Raw genomic sequence first — 22,599 nt, 5'->3', positions numbered from 1 at the left:
TGTCCCTTTAACTCTCATTTAAGGCGAGGGCCTCAAACTATCATCCTGGGGGCCACAATTGAAACCCTTGATATGGTATCACGTGATATATTTTTATAATTGTTGGTATTAATTTATATGTTTATTCCTATATATCACAGGTGTTAAACAGGCGGCCCGCGGGCCTTATCAGGCCAGCTAAGGGATTGAATCCGGCCCGCGAGACAACACTCAGAGAAACGCAAGAGAAAAACAAGCTGCAGGTTGAAATATGTCAACTTGATGTTGCCAAAGCCAGGTGCCTCTCACAAAGACACTGTACTTGTATTTGTTTCTCTCTCTGTCTCTCTCTCTCTCTCTGTCTCACTCTCTCTCTTTTCCACCCCTTTTCTCCCACTCTCTGTCTCTTTGACTCTCTGTGTCTCTCTTTTTCTCTTCCTTTGTTGCTCTGTCTCTTTTTCTCTCTGTGTCTTTTTAACTTCTTTTGCTTTAACTTCCTTTTTTCCTTTTCTCTCTTTTCTCTCTTCCTACCCTTCGCCCTTTCTTTTCTCTTTTCTCTCCTTCTGTCTTTCAATTTCTCTTTGGATTTTTTTCTTCCTCTCCCTTTCTTTTCCCCCTCTTACGACTTTTTATCTTTTGTTTCTCACGCTCTCTCCCTCTCTCTCTTTTTCTTTCTTTGTCCCGCCCTCTCTCCCTTTCCCTCCCTCTTTCCCTTATTTCTTTATCTCTTTTTCTTTCTCTTTAATCTACTAGTCCGGCCCCTGACGGAATGTTTGTTCTATCGTGTGGCCCCCGAGTTAAAATGAGTTTGACACCCCTGCTATATATGGTAGCATCGGTTTTCCGTAAGCACGGACGGCGCCGGTCCGGACGTCGAATCCTTTGTCCGGCGACACAAAATTAGCGTCCGGGAATTATTCCACTCGTGTAAACATATCTGCCAATGTCAAATAAAAAAAGGAAAAGGACTTAAAAGGGGTTTGTTATTGAATAAACTGAGAAGGAACGCAGCGGTGAAGCAGTGGGGTGTTGTGGGAGGATTATGAGGAAAGAAAGAGAATATAGAGTGAAGGGGGTGTGCATACATGAATAGTGAAAGTAGAGGGATGAGCCCAACACCGTCAGCTAATCCACCAAAGAGCTGGAAGTTGATTTTCTGTTCTCCCCTTTTTTATGTATTACTTATTCAGGAGTGAAACTTTTCGGTTTGGGGTCAACTTACGGTGGTGAATTCCGGCAGTGAGTTTTCGGAGTGGACCCTCTCCTGGCGGACTCTCGGGGTGGGATCCGGAACGGGGCTGGTCTCGGCGGGGGGCTCGGCAGAAACTCCCATGGAGGTTATTGCGGCACCTGAGGCAGAATTCAGCAGGGGGGGGGTCTTTGAATGCCTCGTAATTCATCATCACAGAGTCATTAGGACTCCTCCGCTGCCTCCTATGTTTAAATATGTGTGACGACGGAGCTGAGGGATTTTGAAAATGGGTGGATGTAAAAATTTGATTTTTTTTGTCTTTACTTGTTCACGAGAAACTTATAACTGAATTATTTTCAGCACTTTCCCACTTCTAATAATATTTTCTATTTGTACAGCTGCGGCTCATTGAGGGATTGGCTTTCCGTCTATTTAAACTCAGTGCTCTCACTCTTTCTTTGTCAGTCCGTCAACGAACCTCTGCCCCGCAAGACGTTGGTTTTGACTCGGTCCTGTTTCCTGTTGGCTTTTCCGGTCCGGTATTGTTCCCGTTTATTTTTGTCCTGTTTAATATCGGTTTCCAGTTTTGTTCCCGTCTATTTTTGTCCTGTTTATTATTCTCTCCAGTTTTCGTTCCTGTCTAGTTAGTCCTGTTTCGGTATCCTGCCTCATTATCCATTCTTATCCATTATCAATCCTTATCCATTATCAATCCATTATCAATCGCAGCAAGGAGTGCGCCAAACCCCTCCTTTAGTCCACGAGGAATACAAATAACACATGAAAAGGCATTAGGTGTTATTTCATTCTTACACTTTTTAGTCACTGTACTTCATTTTTTATGTTATTATTGAGGCCGGGCTGTGAGAATATGGTTGGACCATAAATCGTTCTGTGGTATAGCCGACTCGTAAAGTCTTTATGAAGTGTACGAGATTCCAAACTGAATGACAAGAACGGAATTGTGGGAAGTAATTTGGTCGTCCGGGAATATATGATTGAATGCATGGCTGTTCTTTTTCAAAACGTTTGTCCCTTATGATGCGTAGTTTGAGCTGGAAAAGAAAAGGATTTTGTGATATTTTTTTCATATATATCTATAGGGCCAACCCGACTAAAAGGGGCATGGAATTCAAACTATTCTGACACCTGCCGTTGCAAAAAAAATGCCATATTTGCGCATTGATCGGTTAGTCAGAACACATCACTGATAACAATTGCATATGATTGCTTAGTATTGCGACAGGAATCAAACCCAGATCGCAGCAAGGAGTGCGCCAAACCTATCCTTTAGTCCGCTAGAAATACAAATAACACATGAAAAGGCATTAGGTGTTACTTCATTCTCACACTTTTTAGTCACTGTACTACATTGTTGATATTATTAGGCCGGGCTGTGAGAATATGGTTGGACCATAAATCGTTGTGTGGTATCGCCGACTCGTAGAGTCTTTATGAAGTGTACGAGAACTGAATGACAAGAACGGAATGGTGGGAAGTAATTTGGTCATCCGGGAATATATGATTGAATGCATGGCTGTTCTTTTTCAAAACGTTTGCCAATGGCTCTTTCGACATTTTGGGTTGCCCTGACTTAGGGGTAATGGTCTCCACACAAAATAAAGTGATACATCGGTATTCGAACAAATACGCAGCCAAGTGAGAGGAGTGGCCATCTTGGCCCAGTCGGGAAGCATCAATTCAAAAGAGATTGTCAAGACTTGATTATATTTTAGTGCGTTTTATTGCCGATAATAATAATAGGTCCCAATAAAGTTAGATAAGGGGAAAAAGAGGAAAAAAGGAGAACAGCTATCGAGTAGAAAAAGGAAATGATTGGCAAATACGAGAACTGTGTACACATTCAAGCCATTGAACTGCTACTCAGAGGCGCAATGAATGGTTTAATATGGTTTTACAGTTTTTTTATGGTTTTACAGTTTTTATGTTTAATCTTTATATGTGCATTTAAATAATTAGCACTGTTTTTTCTAGCATTTAGGGTATTTTAGAAAGCATAAGAATGTTTAAAAATTAAAACCGTTACTTTATATGGGAAGTGTTTTGTTTTATTCCTCGTTCGATTCGGTGTACGAACACTGATCCCAAACGAATCTTGAGTATCGTGGTATCACTGTATTCACATGTTACCTGGAAATTATCAACAGTGCACAGATTATACCATTTTGAGCAGTATTTTTGATATTTACATCCAAACGTTTTAAGTTTGCCAGTAAGCTGATAGAGTCTGGTAGGCCTCCTTCCACCAGAGGGCACCAAATGGGTTTTAACCTAGGAACAGGTGTGACCAATCACCGCACACCTGTCCTTTATTATCCTGACCCTTTATATTGACATTTTGGACAGCACACGTCGACGGGTCTGTTTAATTTCTTCTATCGTTGCTATTTCTGAGTTGGTTTTTGGGTTTTGGGTTGAACATTTTGTTGGGTAATTCAGTGCGTGTTTGATTGTTACTTTGTTCATTGGAACTTAATTTCTGGTTTAGTCTTTGTTTCTGATTTGGATCATGTTTGTTACTTTGTTCATTGAAACGCCATTCCTAGTTTGGTCTTTGTTTCTAATTTGGATCATGTTTGTTACTTTGTTCATTGAAACTCAATTTCTAGTGTAGTCTTTGTTTCTGATTTGGATCATGTTTGGTACTTTGTTCATTGAAACTCCATTCCTAGTTTAGTCTTGGTTTCTGATTTGGATCATGTTTGGTACTTTGTTCATTGAAACTCCATTTCTGGTTTAGTCTTTGTATCTGATTTGGATCATGTTTGTTACTTTGTTCATTGAAACTCCATTCCTAGTTTAGTCTTTGTTTCTGATTTGGATCATGTTTGTTACTTTGCTCATTGAAACGCCATTCCTAGTTTGGTCTTTGTTTCTAATTTGGATCATGTTTGTTACTTTGTTCATTGAAACTCAATTTCTAGTGTAGTCTTTGTTTCTGATTTGGATAATGTTTGGTACTTTGTTCATTGAAACTCCATTCCTAGTTTAGTCTTGTTTTCTGATTTGGATCATGTTTGGTACTTTGTTCATTGAAACTCCATTTCTGGTTTAGTCTTTGTATCTGATTTGGATCATGTTTGTTACTTTGTTCATTGAAACTCCATTCCTAGTTTAGTCTTTGTTTCTGATTTGGATCATGTTTGTTACTTTGTTCATTGAATCTCCATTTAGTTTAGTCTTTGTATCTGATTTGAATCATGTTTGTTACTTTGTTCATTGAAACACCATTCCTAGTTTAGTCTTTGCTTCTGATTTGGATCATGTTTGTTACTTTGTACATTGAAACTCCATTTCTAGTTTAGTCTTTCTTTCTGATTTGGATCATGTCAGGGTTTTTTTTAGGGGGGTGGGGGCATTATTTTTTTGTGTCTGGTTGTTTGTTTGTTACTTTGTACCTCATGTTGTTAATGAATAGCGTTCCTCTTTTTTGGAGCACCCCTGCCTGAGTTCCTGCTTCCTCTTTCTATGACCCACCCCACAAAAAACATAAGCTGTTCTCCTTCTTTCCTCATAATTTTATTTTTGCACTATGATGACTCTTTTTGCACCAAGTGCATAATTGCACAAACCCTTACGATACCAAACCATATTACGATACCAAACTGTATGTAACATCCTACATGCCGACATTTCTTGTGTAAATATTGTGTAAATTATAACTATAACCTTATCCTCCTTGTTTTATAACCTTATCTTCTCTGTTCCTTTATCTTCTTGGCTTTTTTACCTCACTGTGAATGGGTGAAACTGGAGTGTCATGCCCAATTTCGTTGTCACAATATGTTGTTCAAGTGAAATCATTTGCGAGAGCAATCGCTACTTACGGAGACAAGCGTTGTTTTTGAACATGTGCAGGATGCGTTGACAGCCTTGCCATTCGTTCCCACTGCCGTCGCACGTGCACCACTGCGAAACTTCGGTGCTGCTGTTGCTCACGTAGTTTGGAGTCATAATGGTGCCTGTCAAGGACAACAACAAAAAAACGGCCATTTTCCAGTTGGCGAAGATCTTATTGATGGTCTGTGCCTTTGTCGCAGGGACCCAGCAAAAATGTTTTGAAAGATAAGGTAGAGAGAAAATAGGGGGAACACTACAAAGTAAGACATTTTTGAGGCGCTGCCAGTCAAAACAGAAAGCTGTGGTTCTCTCCAGGGGCACTTTTCAAAGGAAGAGCGACAAAAGAAAAGTTCATGTAAAGAATTGTGCTTAGTATGGGTGCGGAAAGCTGAAGATTTTGTGTTTTTTGAGGAGATTTTCGACGAAACGAGCGTGACAAAATAAATGCGCGGTTATTGTTTTCCTGTTTCCCCTCCAAAATTCCACAAACTAAAGTTAATCCTGGGAAAATATAGAATTGAAGCATGTATATATAGCTCAGTGGCCTTGGGGCTGGGGCGCCTGCCCCGAGACTGGGAGATTGCTGGTTCGAGCTTCGGCTACCTGCTTCTCTCTCTCTCTCTCTCTCTCTCTCTCTCTCTCTCTCTCTCTCTCTCTCTCTCTCTCTCTCTCTCTCTCTCTCTCTCTCTACATATATATATATATATATATATATATATATATATATATGTTCTCTCTCTTTTTGTCTATACATACACATGTTCTCTCTCTCTCTTTTTGTCTATACATATATATGTTCTCTCTCTCTCTTTACATATATATGTTCTCTCTCTATATGCATATATATGTTCTCTCCCTCTCTATACATATATATATATGTTCTTTCTCTCTCTATATACATATATATGATCTCTCTCTCTCTCTCTATACATGTATATATGTTCTCTCTCTATATATACATATATATATATATATATATATATATATATATATATATATATATATATATATATATGTTCTCTCTCTCTCTCTCTTTCTCTCTCTCTGTCTCTCTTGGATCGCTTTTTTTCGGCCACTCTCTAACACGAAGGAGGACCTCTTGAAGCTCATCTTCCTAAAGTAGGTTAAATTTAACTTTATTTATCTTTATAGAGCATATTATTTTATGAAATGTTTATTTTTTAGTACAAATTAATGCAGGTTACGCATGCAAGCGCTAAACATCCGTAAATAAACTTTAAACATACAATATATAGCACTGAAGCAACTTACGAACAAATTCAACTTGCAAACGATCGTCCGTAAGTAGACCAGCGTCTGTATATATTACTTTAACTTGATTACTTTCAATTACTTTTGGATTACTCCAATACCAAATATGGTAATAAAAGACAAAAGAAACTAAATGTAAATACAATTATGACTCACAACACGTGGTAAGCTTTCTCTCCTGGCTTTGATCTCTTTGATCTCCGGCAAAACGAACATAAAATGCGACAGAAACAAAATGAAAATAAATCCAAACAGCTTGCCAACATCATTTTTGCCCTTCCATGTATTCCGTTACTCCCCAAGCCTGCACAAAATTGAGTCATTTTATTCATATTTACTTTATTTTGTCTTTTATTAGCATATTTGGTATTGGAGTAATCCAAAAGTAATTGAAAGTAATCAAGTTAAAGTAAACCTACCCAACCCTGTATATATATATATATATATATATATATATATATATATATATATATATATATATATATATATATATATATATATTTATAAAATGCTTTCTTCCGCTAAGCTCATCACTCTGAACTACATATACGATGAAACTAAACTAAAACCTAACTAAACTGAAAACTAAAAACAGGGGGAAGAAAACAAGATAAAGCCAGAGCTAAACGTAAAGACCATTTGCGAAACCAGAAAAGTAATTTATTGGCGGTGTTGGAAAAGGGATTACAGACAAATATCACAGCAAAACAGCCGCCGATGAATTCTAATAATCCTTCACACCGTGTTCTGCCTTTTCCACAAAACGATCCCATCTCCGGAGATGTTCTGCGCTTTCATTCACTCACCTATGAGTCCGGCGTAGGCCTTGAGGCACATCGCTCTGCTCTCTCGCATGCAGCCAGAAGCCGAGAGAGGAGCCGGTTGACAGTTGTGTTGGAAATCAGCAAACCGGGATCTGACGCGCACAGAAAAAGAAAACACTGAATTTTAAAACTGCCCTCAGGGTGAAACGGACTGATTAGGCTTTGAGTTGCGCGAGTTTCCCACCAGAGTGATACGCTCTATTCAAATTTGATGTTGTCCTTCTTTGGATCTACTATTGCTGCTGTTGGAGTGAAAAAACCATGTTTATAAGCTTAATATCAAGTCAGTAAATGAAGCACCACTAAAACGTTATTATGGTCTATGTGTTACCTTAAAAGTCCTTTCACATTTTTAATTTTCTCATGCAATAACTACCATAAATTCCGGACGACAGATTAAAAGCCGCATGTGGCAATTTAAGGAAGAAACTCAACATTGTTTTTCTACAAGCCGCAAACTTAAAAGGCTATGAAAATGAACTCATTCATGTTTGTTGAATAAGAAAATAAATAAAAAGCGGGGTAATGTCTAATACAGAAAAGTAACACATTGTGCCATGATTAAGACAGGAGACGCTATTAATTAAATTAGCATTAACATATCCGCAGGGAGGGCGGCACGGTGGATGGGTGGTTAGCACGCAACCTAACAGTGCAGAGGTTCAGGGTTTAAGTCCAGCTACTGCAGCCTCCCTGTGTGGAGTTTGCATGTTCTCTTCGTGTCCGGATGAGTTTCCTCTGGGCACTCAGGTTACTTCCCACATTCCAAAAAGTCAGATTAATTGGTGACTCCAAATTGTCCCTAGGTGTGAATGAGCGAGTGTGTTGTCTGTCTCTGTGTGCCCTGCGATTGGCTGGCAACCAGTTCAGGGTGTCCCCTGCCCACTGCCCAAAGATAGTTAGGATGGGCTCCGGCACCTAGACTAGTATTAGACCATCCCCTGATCTGGAACATGCATGAGGTCAAGGAAAAACTCAAAAACCTCACCATCGAGAAACCATGAGCAGGGGCCACACATTATCATGAAGTACTTATCAAAAAATGTCTAGCACAGAAAATTTCAATACTGGTCAGAAAAATCGAGATTAGTTTTTTTGTTTTTTTTCAAAAAGCGTGCATTCTTAGTGTATAGTATACATATGTATGTATTCAATTGAATTGTTAAGCTATATGACAAATACTTTGTTTTTTTTTATAGTTTTATATTATAGATTATTCTGTTTATCTGTGCACTATTTTAGTATTTTAGTATTCCTTCTAAGTTCGAAAATTGCCTCAAGTTACGAAGTCAAAAATACAGTACAGTACGCGCTGCTATTCGCTGCTCCCAGAGTTTCCTGAATGTAAACAAACTGGCTATCGCTTAAAATCTGCCTGGCAACCCAGTGCGCATACATACTCCCAGCATGCTCTTCGTGTCATCGTCACAGTTAAGGGACGAGGGGGATTTCCGTCATTAAATCAGCCCAAATGGGAAACATTTGTGGAGTTTGTGGAAAGGAATCACTCAGAAAAAGTGTTGAAAAGTTGGGCTATCACTATGTTTGCCGAGCGCATTTCGGACAGTTTGTCAACAGCCGGCAAGCAGACGTCATTAGATCAGTTTTTCAATAAATGCGAGGCTAAAGGTGAATGAATATTTTTATTTTTACCTTTATTTTGGGGTTTTTTTGCATTATGTGCCTCAGGTTTGATGTTTACATATGTTCGTTGGATGTTATGATGCTATTTTGTGATTTATTAAAAGGTACCACTGTAATGAAAAAAGAAGGAAATTTAAAAATGTATTTAAGAAAAATAATTGGTTAATAAAATAATAGTTGCAACTCTAGCTTACCCTGTTATTTTCTGCAAAATAACTGACTGTGAAATTCACTTTGAGAACACCCTATTCCTAGATCTCCACAACCTTCCTCACCTACACAGCTCATCCCTGGAGCAGTAGCTCTGCAGGCTGAGGCAATTGGGCTTGCCTAGTCGTTCCTCCCCTCGGGCGCTCTCCTCATAGGAACAAGACGGAACGATGGTTTTCCTGCGCCGCTCTCCGCACAGATTATCGGAACACGGGCAGAAGAGCAGCGCGAAGCTGTATTCCTCAGGGACGCGCTCCAGGAAACGACGCAGGGCCCGGTGGCATTTCTGACGATTGCAGGCGTTTTCCGAGGCCGCCGACCGCTTAGTGCAGGCCACCACGTACTCGGAGCGCAGAGAGCCGCATTTCTCGTACAGGCCGCAGTCCTGGGCCGCTTTCAGACATTGATTGTGACCGTCCACCGACATCGACGAGGCTGGTGAGGGAAAGAAGAACATCTCGATTAAAAGGAAAGTACTTTTAATATTGATAGTTCCTATCACGTAATCTCAGTGTTCTCGTTTGCCCGCCTCCCCGCGTCCGAGACGCATCATTTTTGCTGGGGACGCATAGTCTCAAATCAACGTGCGTCCCCGGGACGCAACCTTTTTGCCACAAAATTGTCATTATTACCCGATTACTTTTTTTTTAACAAAGATTTACTGCACTCCAAAATTCTCTTCAGGCAGATCCACCATTGTTGTTTTGGTCTCGCGGTTCGAGTTTTCGTCTGCACGCCGATCTCAGCCAACGAGATCTCGTTGTGGAGTGAAAGGAAGTCTGTCTTTTTTTAGAGTACCGGCTTTTTTGGCTCAACTCATTAAAAAGAGCCGGCTCTCAAACTCTCAAACGGCTCACTTGCTTTGATGATTGATATTACGAATTATATTGTATGAAGAAGTTAAGACAAAAAGGAAGTATAAAAGGAGAAAATAAAAAAAGACAAGTTTGTGGTTATCCCTTTAATCGGTTTATGACCAACAATAATTTGATGCAGAAAATGAATTAATAATTTGATGATTAAAACTGAATGAATATATAGATTTATATTAAATATTTGTCGCCGATTTACGATAACACTAAATTTTGGGGACCCATAGATCTCTGTTGGGACCCATAGATTTTTGAGCATGCGAGTCCCCGGGACCCATCACTTTTCCAAGGTAAAATGAACACTGTAATCTACATCCAGGAAACCCGAGGAAGGCGGCCATACAGGATGGGTGTAAGTTTACCTCATTATTATTGTGATTGACATTCAAAATATGGTGATCAAAGCTCTGGTTTGGTTGTCGTTAAAATTTCCGAGCTAAGTTAGAAGAGCAAATGTAGAAACAAGAAAAATACGCAGTCGAAAAAAACGTGTGGTATAGTGGGTTAGGGCAGGCATGTCCAGTAAAAAACTTCTGTCATAAAATTAATAATTTGTGGTTTGTCAGTAAACAACAACAAAAAAACAATTCATGAGAATAGTCCCTTGGCCAAACACCCTCCCCTTTCTCTAAGATTTGGCAACTGTTAATACAAAAAGGATAGTTGACTGTGAGGGCCGCCACTTCCAGGACAACAGAAGAGTATTTTTCCCTAAACTCCAAAACAACACAGAATATGCTATCAAGAGTCACTGTCAGGCGTCACATGCCGACTACAAAAAGCCGACTGGAAATGAAAGCTGTGAAAATGTGAAGCAACTGGAAGCTGTTTTAGCACCACAGCAGTGCTTTTTCACGAGACCCTTGCGGGTCAAATGGAAATTCTGCAAAATTTTCACAGTGATTTTTTTTTTAAAAAGCTGTTTCAAATAACGCCATGCTGAATAATCGCCCCTCACACATTTTAGCTAACCAAATCTGGCCCGCATTCTGAAAAGTTTGGACACCCCCTGGGTTAGGGTTTAAATAAGGCAAATGAAGAGACTCTTTTCTACTGGCAAATGGCACACTATCATCGACACGTTTTAGCGTGCCCTTGCCATCCCGGGGGTCACATTGCTTTAATTCGGAGCCTATCTCTACCCTGCACTCAACAGCGCAATATTTTTGCCTAGGGTTTATGGAACGCCCACTATCTCCGAAGGGTGCATTGTGAGTAAAGTTCTTGCTCTGGGCTTCATTCACTAGGTCACAGTATTTGGAAGTAAACATTAACATCAAAAAGAAAACCCGACCTGTGACAACATAAAACTGTGTCTGGTAAACCCATCCAATATGTCTGACTGTTTACATTCAGAGATTGCGCATGATGCCACTATCAATAGAAGTTGTCCCATGAAATGTACACACATTTTAAGACCTGATTTCTCAATAATTAATTTTTTTCTTTATAGACTGAACCCATTGACTCCAGTGCTGGCAGCCAGACTTTAATCTGAAGAAAGAAAAGTTATTCTAAAATGTTCCTGGAAGTATAAACATGCAGTCGAAGTGAAAAGACAATTTAGGAGGGAATTTAACAAAGAACAACCGACACGAGTTATTATCGAATTGGAGACAAGTTTGAAGCCGATGCAACTATTCAGGACATCTTTACGGACCGTAATGGAAGTTGACGTACATCGTCAAGTCCCACAAAATAAGGAATATTTTCTTGCAACCGGGTGTGGAGCAAGGCACACCTGAGTCCAATCTCCACACGTCTGTCCCTATTCATCCAAAAACTTTATAATGACTGCTCGGACAAGACTTTGTGTCAGGTCATTGCATTTCCATTTCCGATTTGGTCTTGGTTTCTGGTTTGGATATTGTCATGTTTGAATATGTAAGGACATGTAATCTGTTGGGTGACCTTTTGTTTGTTTGTTACTTTGTTCCTGGTTTTGTTTTTAAATACCATCTTTATTTTGAGCGCCCCTGCCTTAGTTCCTTCTACCTTTCACCCGGGTCCACTATAAATGTATTCGCTAATATTAGTGGAAATGTTTCTATGAAGTCCAAGAAAGTCTTTGTGCCAAGCTCGTGGGGAGGTAGGCCTTTCAAAATCACTTGTCCATCGCATTATGGAACGTTGTCAATGGAGTAAAAGATTACATAAGTCCATGCTCTTAATGATGATGATCAAGACCAAAGAGTACGGAATTTCCAAAGATACTTGGAGCGATGCAATGAAGAGGCACACTTTGCGACAAGAATTTTGTGGAATGATGAAGCCGCGTTCAAATTGAATGGTCCGATTAACAGACACTATTCCATCTACTGGCGACCTGAAATTCCACATGTCATGTCCAAACCACTGCGTTAATTTACTAATAATTAATTGCATTTTTATACGTCCAGTAGCATTTTAGAGTCAGGCTGCCAATCTTCTGTTCAATGAGTTCAATCTATGTTAATCAAATGAATAATTGAATTAGCACCTGCTAGAATGTGCAAAAAATTTTGGGACATCTTGTATACAGCGGTTCCTCTACATACAAGCTACTCGAGTTACGATAAATTTCAGACACTAGATCTCCTTCGAGCAAAAACTTGCCCCACTTGTGAGTGAAAATCCCAAATACAAGAATTTCCAGACCACTAAAAGGCCGAGTGCTTGAGCCCGCCCACCGCCAACCTCCGCTGGTCACAGTTAGCACGTGCATTTCTTGCCATACACACCTGATCCCAAGCTCTTGTGTTGCTTACATATCATTAACATTCTTCCATGCTTCCTCACTCCTCCTCCTCCACCACGTACACATTTTTGTTCTCAACCATCGACTTACTTCTTGGTAAGTGCTCATAACAAACTTTTATTTTATTCCGTTAATCTCATCTTCTTAATCGTATTACTCTTTTTTTGTATATTTCAACCATAATTTGAATGTGTTTTGTAGTTATTTACAGTTAACTTGGATGACTTTAAGAAGCCGGGAATGGATCAAACGGTGTTTAGTTATTTCTTATGGATAGAATTCGTTCAAGATACGAAAAATTCTAGAAACAAGCCGTTGATTTTATTACCTGACATGATGGAAGCCATGTGGGATATCTCAATGTTTCGAACCAGGCTGAACTCCAGATCTTCATACGGAGATACTTCATATTCATCGTATGCTAAAATAAGAAGGAAAAAAACTCAAATTATAACATTTTTTCGATGACGCTATTCACTTTTAGAGCAATGCAATCAAAATCCAATGATTTTGCACTCGATAGTGCAAACGCCAAAGCAAAGCTCATCCTTTTTTGACATTGGATCCAAGTTAAAGTTGCAAATCCTTTAATTTCCTTATTTATTTCTTTTGCGCCGAGGCAATATCTTTTCGCATTTTGCTCGATTTCTCAATAAGTGATGCGTGACAGTGGCAGGCTTGAGCATTCAGGACTTTCAGCGAGGACTTACCTGATTTGAACCGCTGAAATCGCCACTGTCACCCCGCAATTATATAGACGGTACATGCGATTTAAAAAAAAATGCATAAGATGAGCTGGCATTTGTAATTGATAAATAAACAAGTAAAAAAAGATAATCAAACAAATATTCAAATACAAATTTTATTTGGCTAATTGCCTCCACAAGTGGATTATATAATATATATATTGAACGTATACGGTCGATAAAACGCACACCGGGACGCCTTTGAAAAGAAATTTTGGCCTTGTAAAAGTGGATGATGTCATGAGATTGAACCTCCTGTGTGGAGTTTGCATGTTCTCCCCATGCTAGAACCTTGATATGCTTCTTACAAAGCCACTCCTTGGTGTTGGAAGACCCAGCCACGACCCATCTTCAATGCTCTCACAAAGGGAAGGAGGTTGTTCCCCAAAACCTCACAATACACCCAGTCATCCTTGTTGTTTGGAATGTTTTTTCAATAACATCCACAAAATATCATCTTAAAGTGAATTATTTCCTGAATTATTGGAGTTCAATATAGTAGCAATATTATGTTATAAAATACGGCAGTGGCGTACCATGCAGTTTACATCTAGGCCTTCATCTCCAGTCTGAATTAGTATGATGAAATGAAATGATCTGCATTTATATAGCGCTTTTCAAGTCAATGAAGACTTTCCAAAGCGCTTTACAATGTGCTTCACATTTCCCAATAGCGGCCGTGCAGCCATGTAAGGCGCTAACCTGCATATTGGGGGTATTAGGGGTTCAGTGTCTTACCCAAGGACACTTCGACATGTAACACGGAGGAGTCGGGATTCGAACTGCTACTGATCCCAAGAATTAAACGAGACTGTATAAACAGAGTCAAAGAAAAAACAATGGCTGGTCAATACTAAAAAAAAAAAGTCAGGGAGAGAAAAGCTCGGTTCAACCTGTACGTTACAATTGATATTTTATGCTTGACGAGCGAGAAATTAGGATCAAGTTGGGCTTGGGCTCCGGCTCAAGATCTTACCTCTAAGCTGAAAGTGGCGGACAAAACTTTTTCCCGCTTGCGAAAGGCTTGCTCGCTTTGGAGTTGCCCGACCTCTTATTATTAAATCATCACAAGTATTGCTTCCTTGAGCCGCTCGGTCTCTTAAAGGTTAACGGTTATTGGCGTGATCGCATTTTTGGATTACCGCCCCTTAGCCAATCAAAGTTTGTGAAAAGGATGACATTGCCCAAATCCCCCTAGAACTCGGAATCTGATTGAACCAACAGCTTTCTTAAAGACAGATTTTATGATAAACGGCCTTCAATATTTTTTGTGAAGACCTCCATATACATTTCTGAGCCCAGCAACAACTGATAACTGAAATGTTATTTGCAAAAATACTTTAATATGAACGCACACATCTGGAAGCAGAACAACCAGGGGGAAGCAATGAAAGGAAGCTGACAGATTATTTGGAATAATTTAAGTATTTATGGACAAAATACAATTAAAATCACATGATTCAGATATTTTTTGGGCCAGCTGGAAAGGCCTTGTAGACCCCACGGGCCACCACTGCATTACAGAAGTTATTTTGTCATGATTACTGATTTGGATCACCTGTGCCCGCTCATTTGGTGCCAGCGGGCTACCTGATTGGTTCCCTGTCCTGTCACTCTCCGGTTGTCAGTCCCTCAGCGAACCTCTGTTGTTGCAAGGCAAGCACAATTGACCCTGACTCCTGCCTGTCCCATTTTTGCACTCATTTTTCCATCTGTCCGTTCCTGAGCTTTCCGTTTGTGTCCGGCTACGACTTGTTTTTGATCCTGACCACGTCTGCTCTCCCGTCCCGGCTTACGACCCGTTTTTGATCCCGACCACGTTTTCTCTCTCCTGTCCCGGCTATCGACCTGTTTTTCCGTCCCTGACACCGCCATCGCCTGCTACGGAATATCCACTTCCGTATTCGGATCACGATCCGATTGCGAGAGCGACTTGCTTCCAGCGTCCAGCAAGGACCGGATCGCGGGCGCTGCACTTCCTATTCTATTATAAACTTGTGGGTAACGCTACGCATTTGGATCCTGATTCCATTCTGGTCGTGACATATTTAAAAAAAAAGTTTTAGTACTTCTATTTGTAGAACAAATGCTTGATCCTGTTAATTTAAATGTATAATAGAGTATTTAATGAATAAATAAATAAATAAATAAAGGTCTCTACTTTGCGGGTTAAGATCACTAATAGAACGCAACGCCCGTGAAAAATGAGGGATTACTGTATAATGAATAAGCATGATTTTGATTTTTTTCTAATAAAAATACAAATCAGAGTGGCCCTTGGACTTTTCTGTTTTTCTGTATTCAGTTGAAAAGTTTTAGACGCCCCTAATCTTATTAAAGAAGCTCACTTCTTATGCAGGCGTGCATACCGTCACGGTCATTTTCCAGTCAAGAAAAACTTAAGTCCCACCTCCAAACCTCACGGTCCAGTAGACCCTCAGGCAATGTTCTTCCCTTCGAGATCCTCGCTGGCATTTGCAGACTTGCAGGGGGCGGTGGCGCTGCAAGGAATTCTGGGCCTCCAGGCACTCGGCGCGAGCATCGGCCCCCAGCGGCGATACCGCCTCCTCTGCGGAGCAGTACTCCAAAAGGCGGTAGGGGACCATGCAGGACTGCTCCTGGATGCAGCCCTGCTCGGCCAGCAGACAGTCCAAGGATGCTGACGCCATACCTGACGGAAAAACGATTATTTTGTCAAGTCAGCAGGAGTAAGTTGTTTTGTAACGATTGATGACATGATTCCTGACACTTGGGGCCTCCTACACACTCTCAAATGCTGGGTAGAGGAAGCAACACGAGGAAGTGAGGGCTCCTCAATGTGTGGACAAAGATGTGCTCAACACCATTCTTGCCATCTAGTGGCGATTTATCATTATGAAATCATTCCCACTATTTAATTATTAAAAAAAAAACGTATTTTTATATATTGGCACTCAGGGACAATGTTTCTGAAATCTTTAATAAATGATACGTCTTGGCACTAAACGAGTATAAGTACTTCAAAACCCTCATTCGGCAAGCAACACAAGCAGAATACAACACAAGAGAAAGGTGGACGGGTTTACAACCACAGGCAAAATACAGCTAAATACAGTTACGGTGCCGTCGTCTCAAGCGCGAGAGCACTGAATTTCTCCTCAGTGAGATATTCTCCCTACCACACATACTCTAATCTAAGCTGTATTTACAACTATAAATTAAAATACTGAAATCAGGTTGTGTGTCAACAGAAGAGAATGGTTGGAAGCCTGTAGGGAGGGGGGCGTGGCTTATACAGGAAAATAAGAAAGACTAACAATGATTAATCGGGCAAATGTAAGCAGGTTTCATGGTAAACTTTTGAATGCACTGTATATATGTTTGTTTGATTGTGTGTTTTTGTGTCTGTCCACCCAAGATATGACCACCATATTTCACAGGCAGTCAGGTAGGTCACCCTAGATGTGAAATATGCCCCTAAAAATGAAATCAGCTCATTTGGCTGAAAGATATTTCACTCTCCCAGGCCAAAACAACGTTGAATATCAAGACCATCTTTTACAGACAGTCAGGTAGGTTACCCCAGATGTGAAAACTGCCCCCCAAAAAGCTGACTTGACATTTTCGGTGTTGTTGACTTTTCCAGTAAGACATTCTACCCTTCCAGACCAGAAAAGGAAAATGCCGGCCAAAAATGGTCTCACGTCTCAACGCAGGTGATCATTTAATGGCGGCGACCGTTATTTTTAAGGTTAGTTTTGCGACATGTCCTCCCAGTAAAACAAATAAATGCAATCGAGCCAATACACAAAGTGTATATGGAGTGTCTCAGCTTCGTAATCATTCGCAAGCTTTCACTAGCTAAGAAATAAGAAGGCTTCACTGCTTCCACGGGTTTCTTCTATGTATTTTATTAGGGGGGTATTTTTAAGCAGTCTTTGGTGGTTGGCTTCAATGAGAATAATTTATACCTAGATAGGTACGTTCAGAGTAGAGGTAAAAACAGGCTTGAAAAAATCCAGCCCGATTTGAGCCTTCAGTTATTCAAGCCCGACCCAGCCTGAGCCTGACCCCTGTTAAGAAATTATCTATCAAAATGTACCGTTTACCAAATTGTTCGAATTAGTTATCTGACTCCATTAACCATTCACGACCTACATTCATCCAACAGTTATGCGGGCTCGTTTCTTGAGAGAAAATGACCAGGAGCCGGCATTTCCACACGGGGGCGGATTTTATTATTCCTAAACGCAGATCTAAGTGTAAACAGGAGACGGTCCCCATCCGAGTTGACCGGGATCATTTAGACATTTCAATAAACAAATCAAAGACATCCCGCTATTCCCCCATTGACTATGTGCCATCTGCAGCCAACCCCAGCCTTCTCCCAGTGGCCATCTTCTCCCTGCAGAATGGTGTGTCGGCTCCTCCAAGGAAGCCCCCTGGGCTCCACAATCTCACACACCAGTGGCGCCCCGACGTCTGACCTCCTGCGTCTGACCTTCTGCATCAACACTCCCAGGCATTCTGTTATCAGAAGTGTCCCAGACAAAACAACTGCCATTTATGCATTCCACACAGCCTGCCCTGACCTTCTATTGTACATTGAATTAAAGCACAGTCAGTAAATATCTTTGTTACATTAAACTGAATACATGTAACTTGTAGTCAATCGTATAAAATCCTTTATAGTCAAATGTATAAAATCCTTTACCCGTTGACTTGATTTGAGGGACCGAGCCCGGAGCAAACACCAATTTTCACATTGAAAAACGGAGTGACCCGTAATGGTAAAAAATGCCTATTTTCCAGTAACGCGCTCAACATTGAAACTCAGCCGCGAATGTTATCGTCCCGCCGCTGGCTGTCGGGGTAAATAGGTGGTAATTAAGACAACAGATCAAATGAATTGTGCTCTGTGGACACGGCGGAGACCGACTCGTTATAATGACTGATTCAATTGAAAGCCCAAAAGTGTTTCTCATCCACTATATGGCCATAAAAGACTGTAGCGGGTGGTGAGGCCATCCAAGATTTTGGAGTACTTCCAAAGTAAGGAAGACCGAGATGTGTGGAAATGCATAAATAGATAGAAATGTATAACGTATCAATAGACAAACACATCACAAATCATGTGGCACCTAAATGTATATATTTAAGAAATTCTGTATTATTTTGTCTTGTATTTTGTCATGCCATTTGCTGAGAACTTTGTCTTTTGTCGTGTACTTTGTTGAGCATTTTCGTCAAAAATCTTGTCGAGTATTTTGTCGAGTATTTTATTGTGTATTTTGTCGAGTATTTTGTCAAGTATTTTGTCAAGTATTTTGTTGAGCATTTCGTCAAAAATCTTTTTTTGTTTGTCGAGTATTTTATTGTATATTTTGTTGAGTATTTTGTCAAGTATTTTGTTGAGCATTTCGTCAAAAATCTTGTCGTGTATTTTCTCAAGTATTTTTTGTTTCTTGAGTATTTTGTTGTGTATTTTGTCCAGTATTTTGTCTTGTATTTTTTTAATTAACTTGTTGTCTATTTTGTAATTCATTTTCGTATTTATTTTGGAGTTTTGTTTATTACGTATTTTGTCGTGTAATTTGTTGTGTCTTTTGTTGTGTATTTTGTCGAGTATTTTGTCGTGTATTTTGTTGTGTATATATTTTTTCATAATATTTGTTGGGTATTTTGTCGTGTGTTTTGTTGTGTATTTTGTTTTGTATTTTGTTGTGTATTTTGTTGTGTACTACCATGATCATTTTGTCAAAAATCTTGTGTATTTTGTCAAATATTTTGTCGAGTATTTTTTCCAGTATTTTGCAGAGTATTTTTTATTGTATTTTCTTAATTATTTGTTGTCTATTTTGTTATTCATTTTCTTATTTATTTTGGAAGTTTATTTATTATGTATTTTGCCATGTAATTTGTTGAGTCTTTTGTTGTGTATTTTGTCGAGTATTTTGTTGTGTATTTATTTTTTATTGTAATTTGTTGAGTATTTTGTCAAGTGTTTTGTCGTGTATTTTGTCTTGTATTTTGTCATGTCGTTTGCTGAGTACTTTGTCTTTTGTTGTGTACTTTGTTGAGTATTTCGTCAAAAATCTTGTTGCGTGTTTGTCGAGAATTTTGTTGTGTATTTTGTCATGTACTTTTTTTGTCATGTCATTTGTTGAGTATTTTGTCGTGTATTTTGTTTTGTATTTTGTTAATTATTTGTCGTCTATTTTGTTATTCATTTTCTTATTTATTTTGGAGTTTTATTTATTATGTATTTTATCATGTAATTTGTTGAGTACTTTGACAAGTCTTTTTTTTGTGTATTTTGTTGTGTCATTTGTAATTCAGATTCAGATATACTTTATTGTCATTCTTGTACACGTGTATACAGAACGAAATGTCGATACATCTGACCCGCACAGTTTTCTTGAATGTACAGATATAAATAAATGTTGTACTGAGTTAGAGTATTGAAGTACTGATAATATGCTAAATAATTTATTGCTATGTATAGTATTATACGGTAGTGCAAAGAGTGCAAGAGGAGCAGTTAACCAGATGTGCAAAATGGGCAGTCAGGTAAACAAGTCATTATACAATAACAATAACACTGGAGTACGATAGTGCAGAGGAGAACAGATGTGCAAGGGAGTGGCATGTATTTATTTTTTCATGTAATTTGTTGAGTATTTAGTATTTTGTTGTTTGTATTGTTTTGTACTTTGTTGAGTATTTTGCCATGCATTTTCTAATGTATTTTGTGGTGTATTTTGTCATATATTTTGTTGAATATTTTGTCATGTATTCTGTCAATTAACTTGTTGTCTGTTTTGTTATTTATTTTGGAGTTTAATTCATGGTGTATTTTGTCTCGTTTTTGTCGCGTATTTTGTCATTAAATTTGTCACGTAGTTTTTCATTTGATTTGTAATGTATTTTTTCATATTTGTGTCGAGTATTTTATCGTGTATTTTGTTGTGGATTTTGCTGTGGATTTTGTCCTATCTTTTCTCATGTATTTTGTCATACTTTGTCGTGTCAGGTATTAGGTCTTGTATTTTGTCACGACAGAATTGTATTCAAATGAGGAGGCGGGCTTAACTGGCTGAGCTTTTCACCTATTGGTTAATCGACGAGTACACCAATCGTTCAGAACTGATACATGACAAAATACTCGACAAAATAAATACTAAAATTGACAAAATGAATAAATACATGAATAAACTGCGTTTATCTCACACGTTTACGTGTTTCACAGTTCACGGAATCCCTTAACCGCTAGGCTCGCAGAGGCACCACTTCCCGCAGTGTGTCTTGGGTAAGTACAGCCCGGCGGCACCCATCCCTCTCTATTTCGGTTACGTGATTCATTTATGTCTTCCTTTATTCTTATGGCATATATTTGTAATTATTTATCTATTCACCCTTTTATATCCCCATACAATAGGATCGGGCCTCCATACCAATCAATTAGCTTGCACGGGAGCGCACAAGCTTCATCAAAATTGTCGAAACGCATGCACAACATTTCTTGCTTTTGCCGCCTCCGCTCTCAGTTCTGAAGCGCCGCTCCTGCGGTCCCTAGAGTGCATATTAGTATTATATTCGACGTTTTTTTTGGTTTGTGTCACTCGTCAAAAAGCGTCACATTCGTACAAAAAACATTAACTTGCAGCAAGAAGGACCCTGTTGCACGGCCAGATCTCGGATGCCATCTGCCCAATCTTTCTGCTTTCACTTAGGAAACCTGTGATAAACAGTTCCGGGATATGCAGGAAGGAAAATGTTAAAAAATGTTGCTCTCTTATTCACAGGCAAAATGCAATTAAAAAGAGTTACGGTGCATTTATCTCAAGCGCGAGAGCACTGAATTTCTCCTCAGTGAGATATTCTCCCCACCACACATACTCTCATCTAAGTTGTATTTACAACTATGAAATAAAATACTGAAATCAAGTTGTGTGTCAACAGGAAAGAATGGTTGGAAGCCTGGAGGGAGGGGGGCGTGGCTAATACAGGAAAAAAAAGAAAGACAAACAATAATTAATCGGGCAAGAAAAACACTGACAATTCTTGAGGAGAATTTATATGACTTATTGGTGAATTAATCCCATTATTGCATTAGTAATTAAAAAATGGAGGTACTCAATTTTACCTACACTGCAAGAAAAATAGAAAGAAAGGATTGTTTTCTATTTTTTTAATTTTCCATCCATCCATCTATCCATCCGTTTTCTTGCACTGTGTCAGGACCAAAACAGAGACAGAACCCACTTGCGTTGCATTTCTCTCAAGTTTTATTGGAAGAAAGAGAAAGGGTTGCGCCCACTATCCGGTGATTGCTGGACGCGGGAAGCAGGTCGCTCTGAACGCGGAAGTGGATCTTTTGTGGCGAGCGATGGCGGTGTCGGGAACGGAAAAACGGGTCAGGAGAGCAAAAACGTGGTCGGGGTCGTAAGCGAGTCGTAAGCCAGGAAAGAAGAGTAGACGCGGTCAGGGACAAAAAGAGGTCGAAAGCCGGGACGGGAGAGTAGACGTGGTCAGGATCAAAAACGGGTCGAAGCCGGGGGACAGACGGGAGCAAAAACAGATGGGAGTCAGGGTCGCCTAGTGTTAACTGAGGTTCGCAGACGGACTGACACAAGGGGACAGATAGGAGTGGGTTTAGATAGGGACTAAAAAATTTGCAAATGTTTTGGAGTTGTAAACCTACCCTGTGTTACACAATGTTTAGTTTTTCAAAATAGGATCAAATTTGACAGGGTACCAGGTAAGGCTTCAAGCTATTGTCTTACCTGTTTTCTAGCTAAGATGCTCATGCGACACTCATCTGCATGCATTTAAATGCAAAAATAACTCAAGCGAGAATAAAAACGTTCTATTTCTGTGTGTTCCTACTCAAATTATCAACACCGTCCGTATGTTACAGATGTTTTAAGAACAGCATTTAGGAAGTCGCTTAACTCTTGAAGCTCATCTCCCAAAAGTAAGGTAAACTTAACTTCTTTTATTTTTATAGAGCATCTTATTTTATGAAATATTTATTTTATTTATTTTTTATTTTCAGACACATTTCATAGGAACTTTAAAGGGTTAAAGCAGTTATAGGGGGTAACCTCTATGCGATGTAGGCACATATTTAAGTATATGGCGTACTTGAATTTGTTGTAGTTTCGCTGGTCATTTTCTGTTTTTGGGAAAAAAGCGTTAGCTATCTCTACTTCAAACTGCACAATCCTTTCATTAGATGCATTGAGTATTTTTGTCATCACGGAGTCTTGGCTTCCCCGAC

At 39.4% G+C, this 22,599-nt stretch overlaps 1 protein-coding gene across 1 annotated transcript in view; it reads right to left on the bottom strand.

The window, feature by feature from the left end:
• Positions 1–22,599, bottom strand: part of gfra3 (GDNF family receptor alpha 3) — a 69,617-nt gene that overhangs the window by 11,402 nt on the left and 35,616 nt on the right. The window contains exons 2-7 of the mRNA XM_088321132.1: positions 15,748–16,008; positions 12,920–13,012; positions 9,048–9,417; positions 7,111–7,220; positions 5,020–5,154; positions 1,202–1,329 (exon numbers count right to left, since the gene is read on the bottom strand). Of these exons, the coding sequence (XP_088177258.1) occupies positions 1,202–1,329; positions 5,020–5,154; positions 7,111–7,220; positions 9,048–9,417; positions 12,920–13,012; positions 15,748–16,008 (1,097 nt within the window). The remainder of the gene's footprint in view (positions 1–1,201; positions 1,330–5,019; positions 5,155–7,110; positions 7,221–9,047; positions 9,418–12,919; positions 13,013–15,747; positions 16,009–22,599) is intronic.

This window comes from Urocampus carinirostris, chromosome 17, assembly GCF_059441175.1.
Source record: "Urocampus carinirostris isolate Australia breed hairy pipefish chromosome 17, RoL_Ucar_1.0, whole genome shotgun sequence".
NCBI lineage: Eukaryota > Metazoa > Chordata > Actinopteri > Syngnathiformes > Syngnathidae > Urocampus > Urocampus carinirostris.
This window is presented reverse-complemented; position numbering and strand designations above follow the sequence as displayed.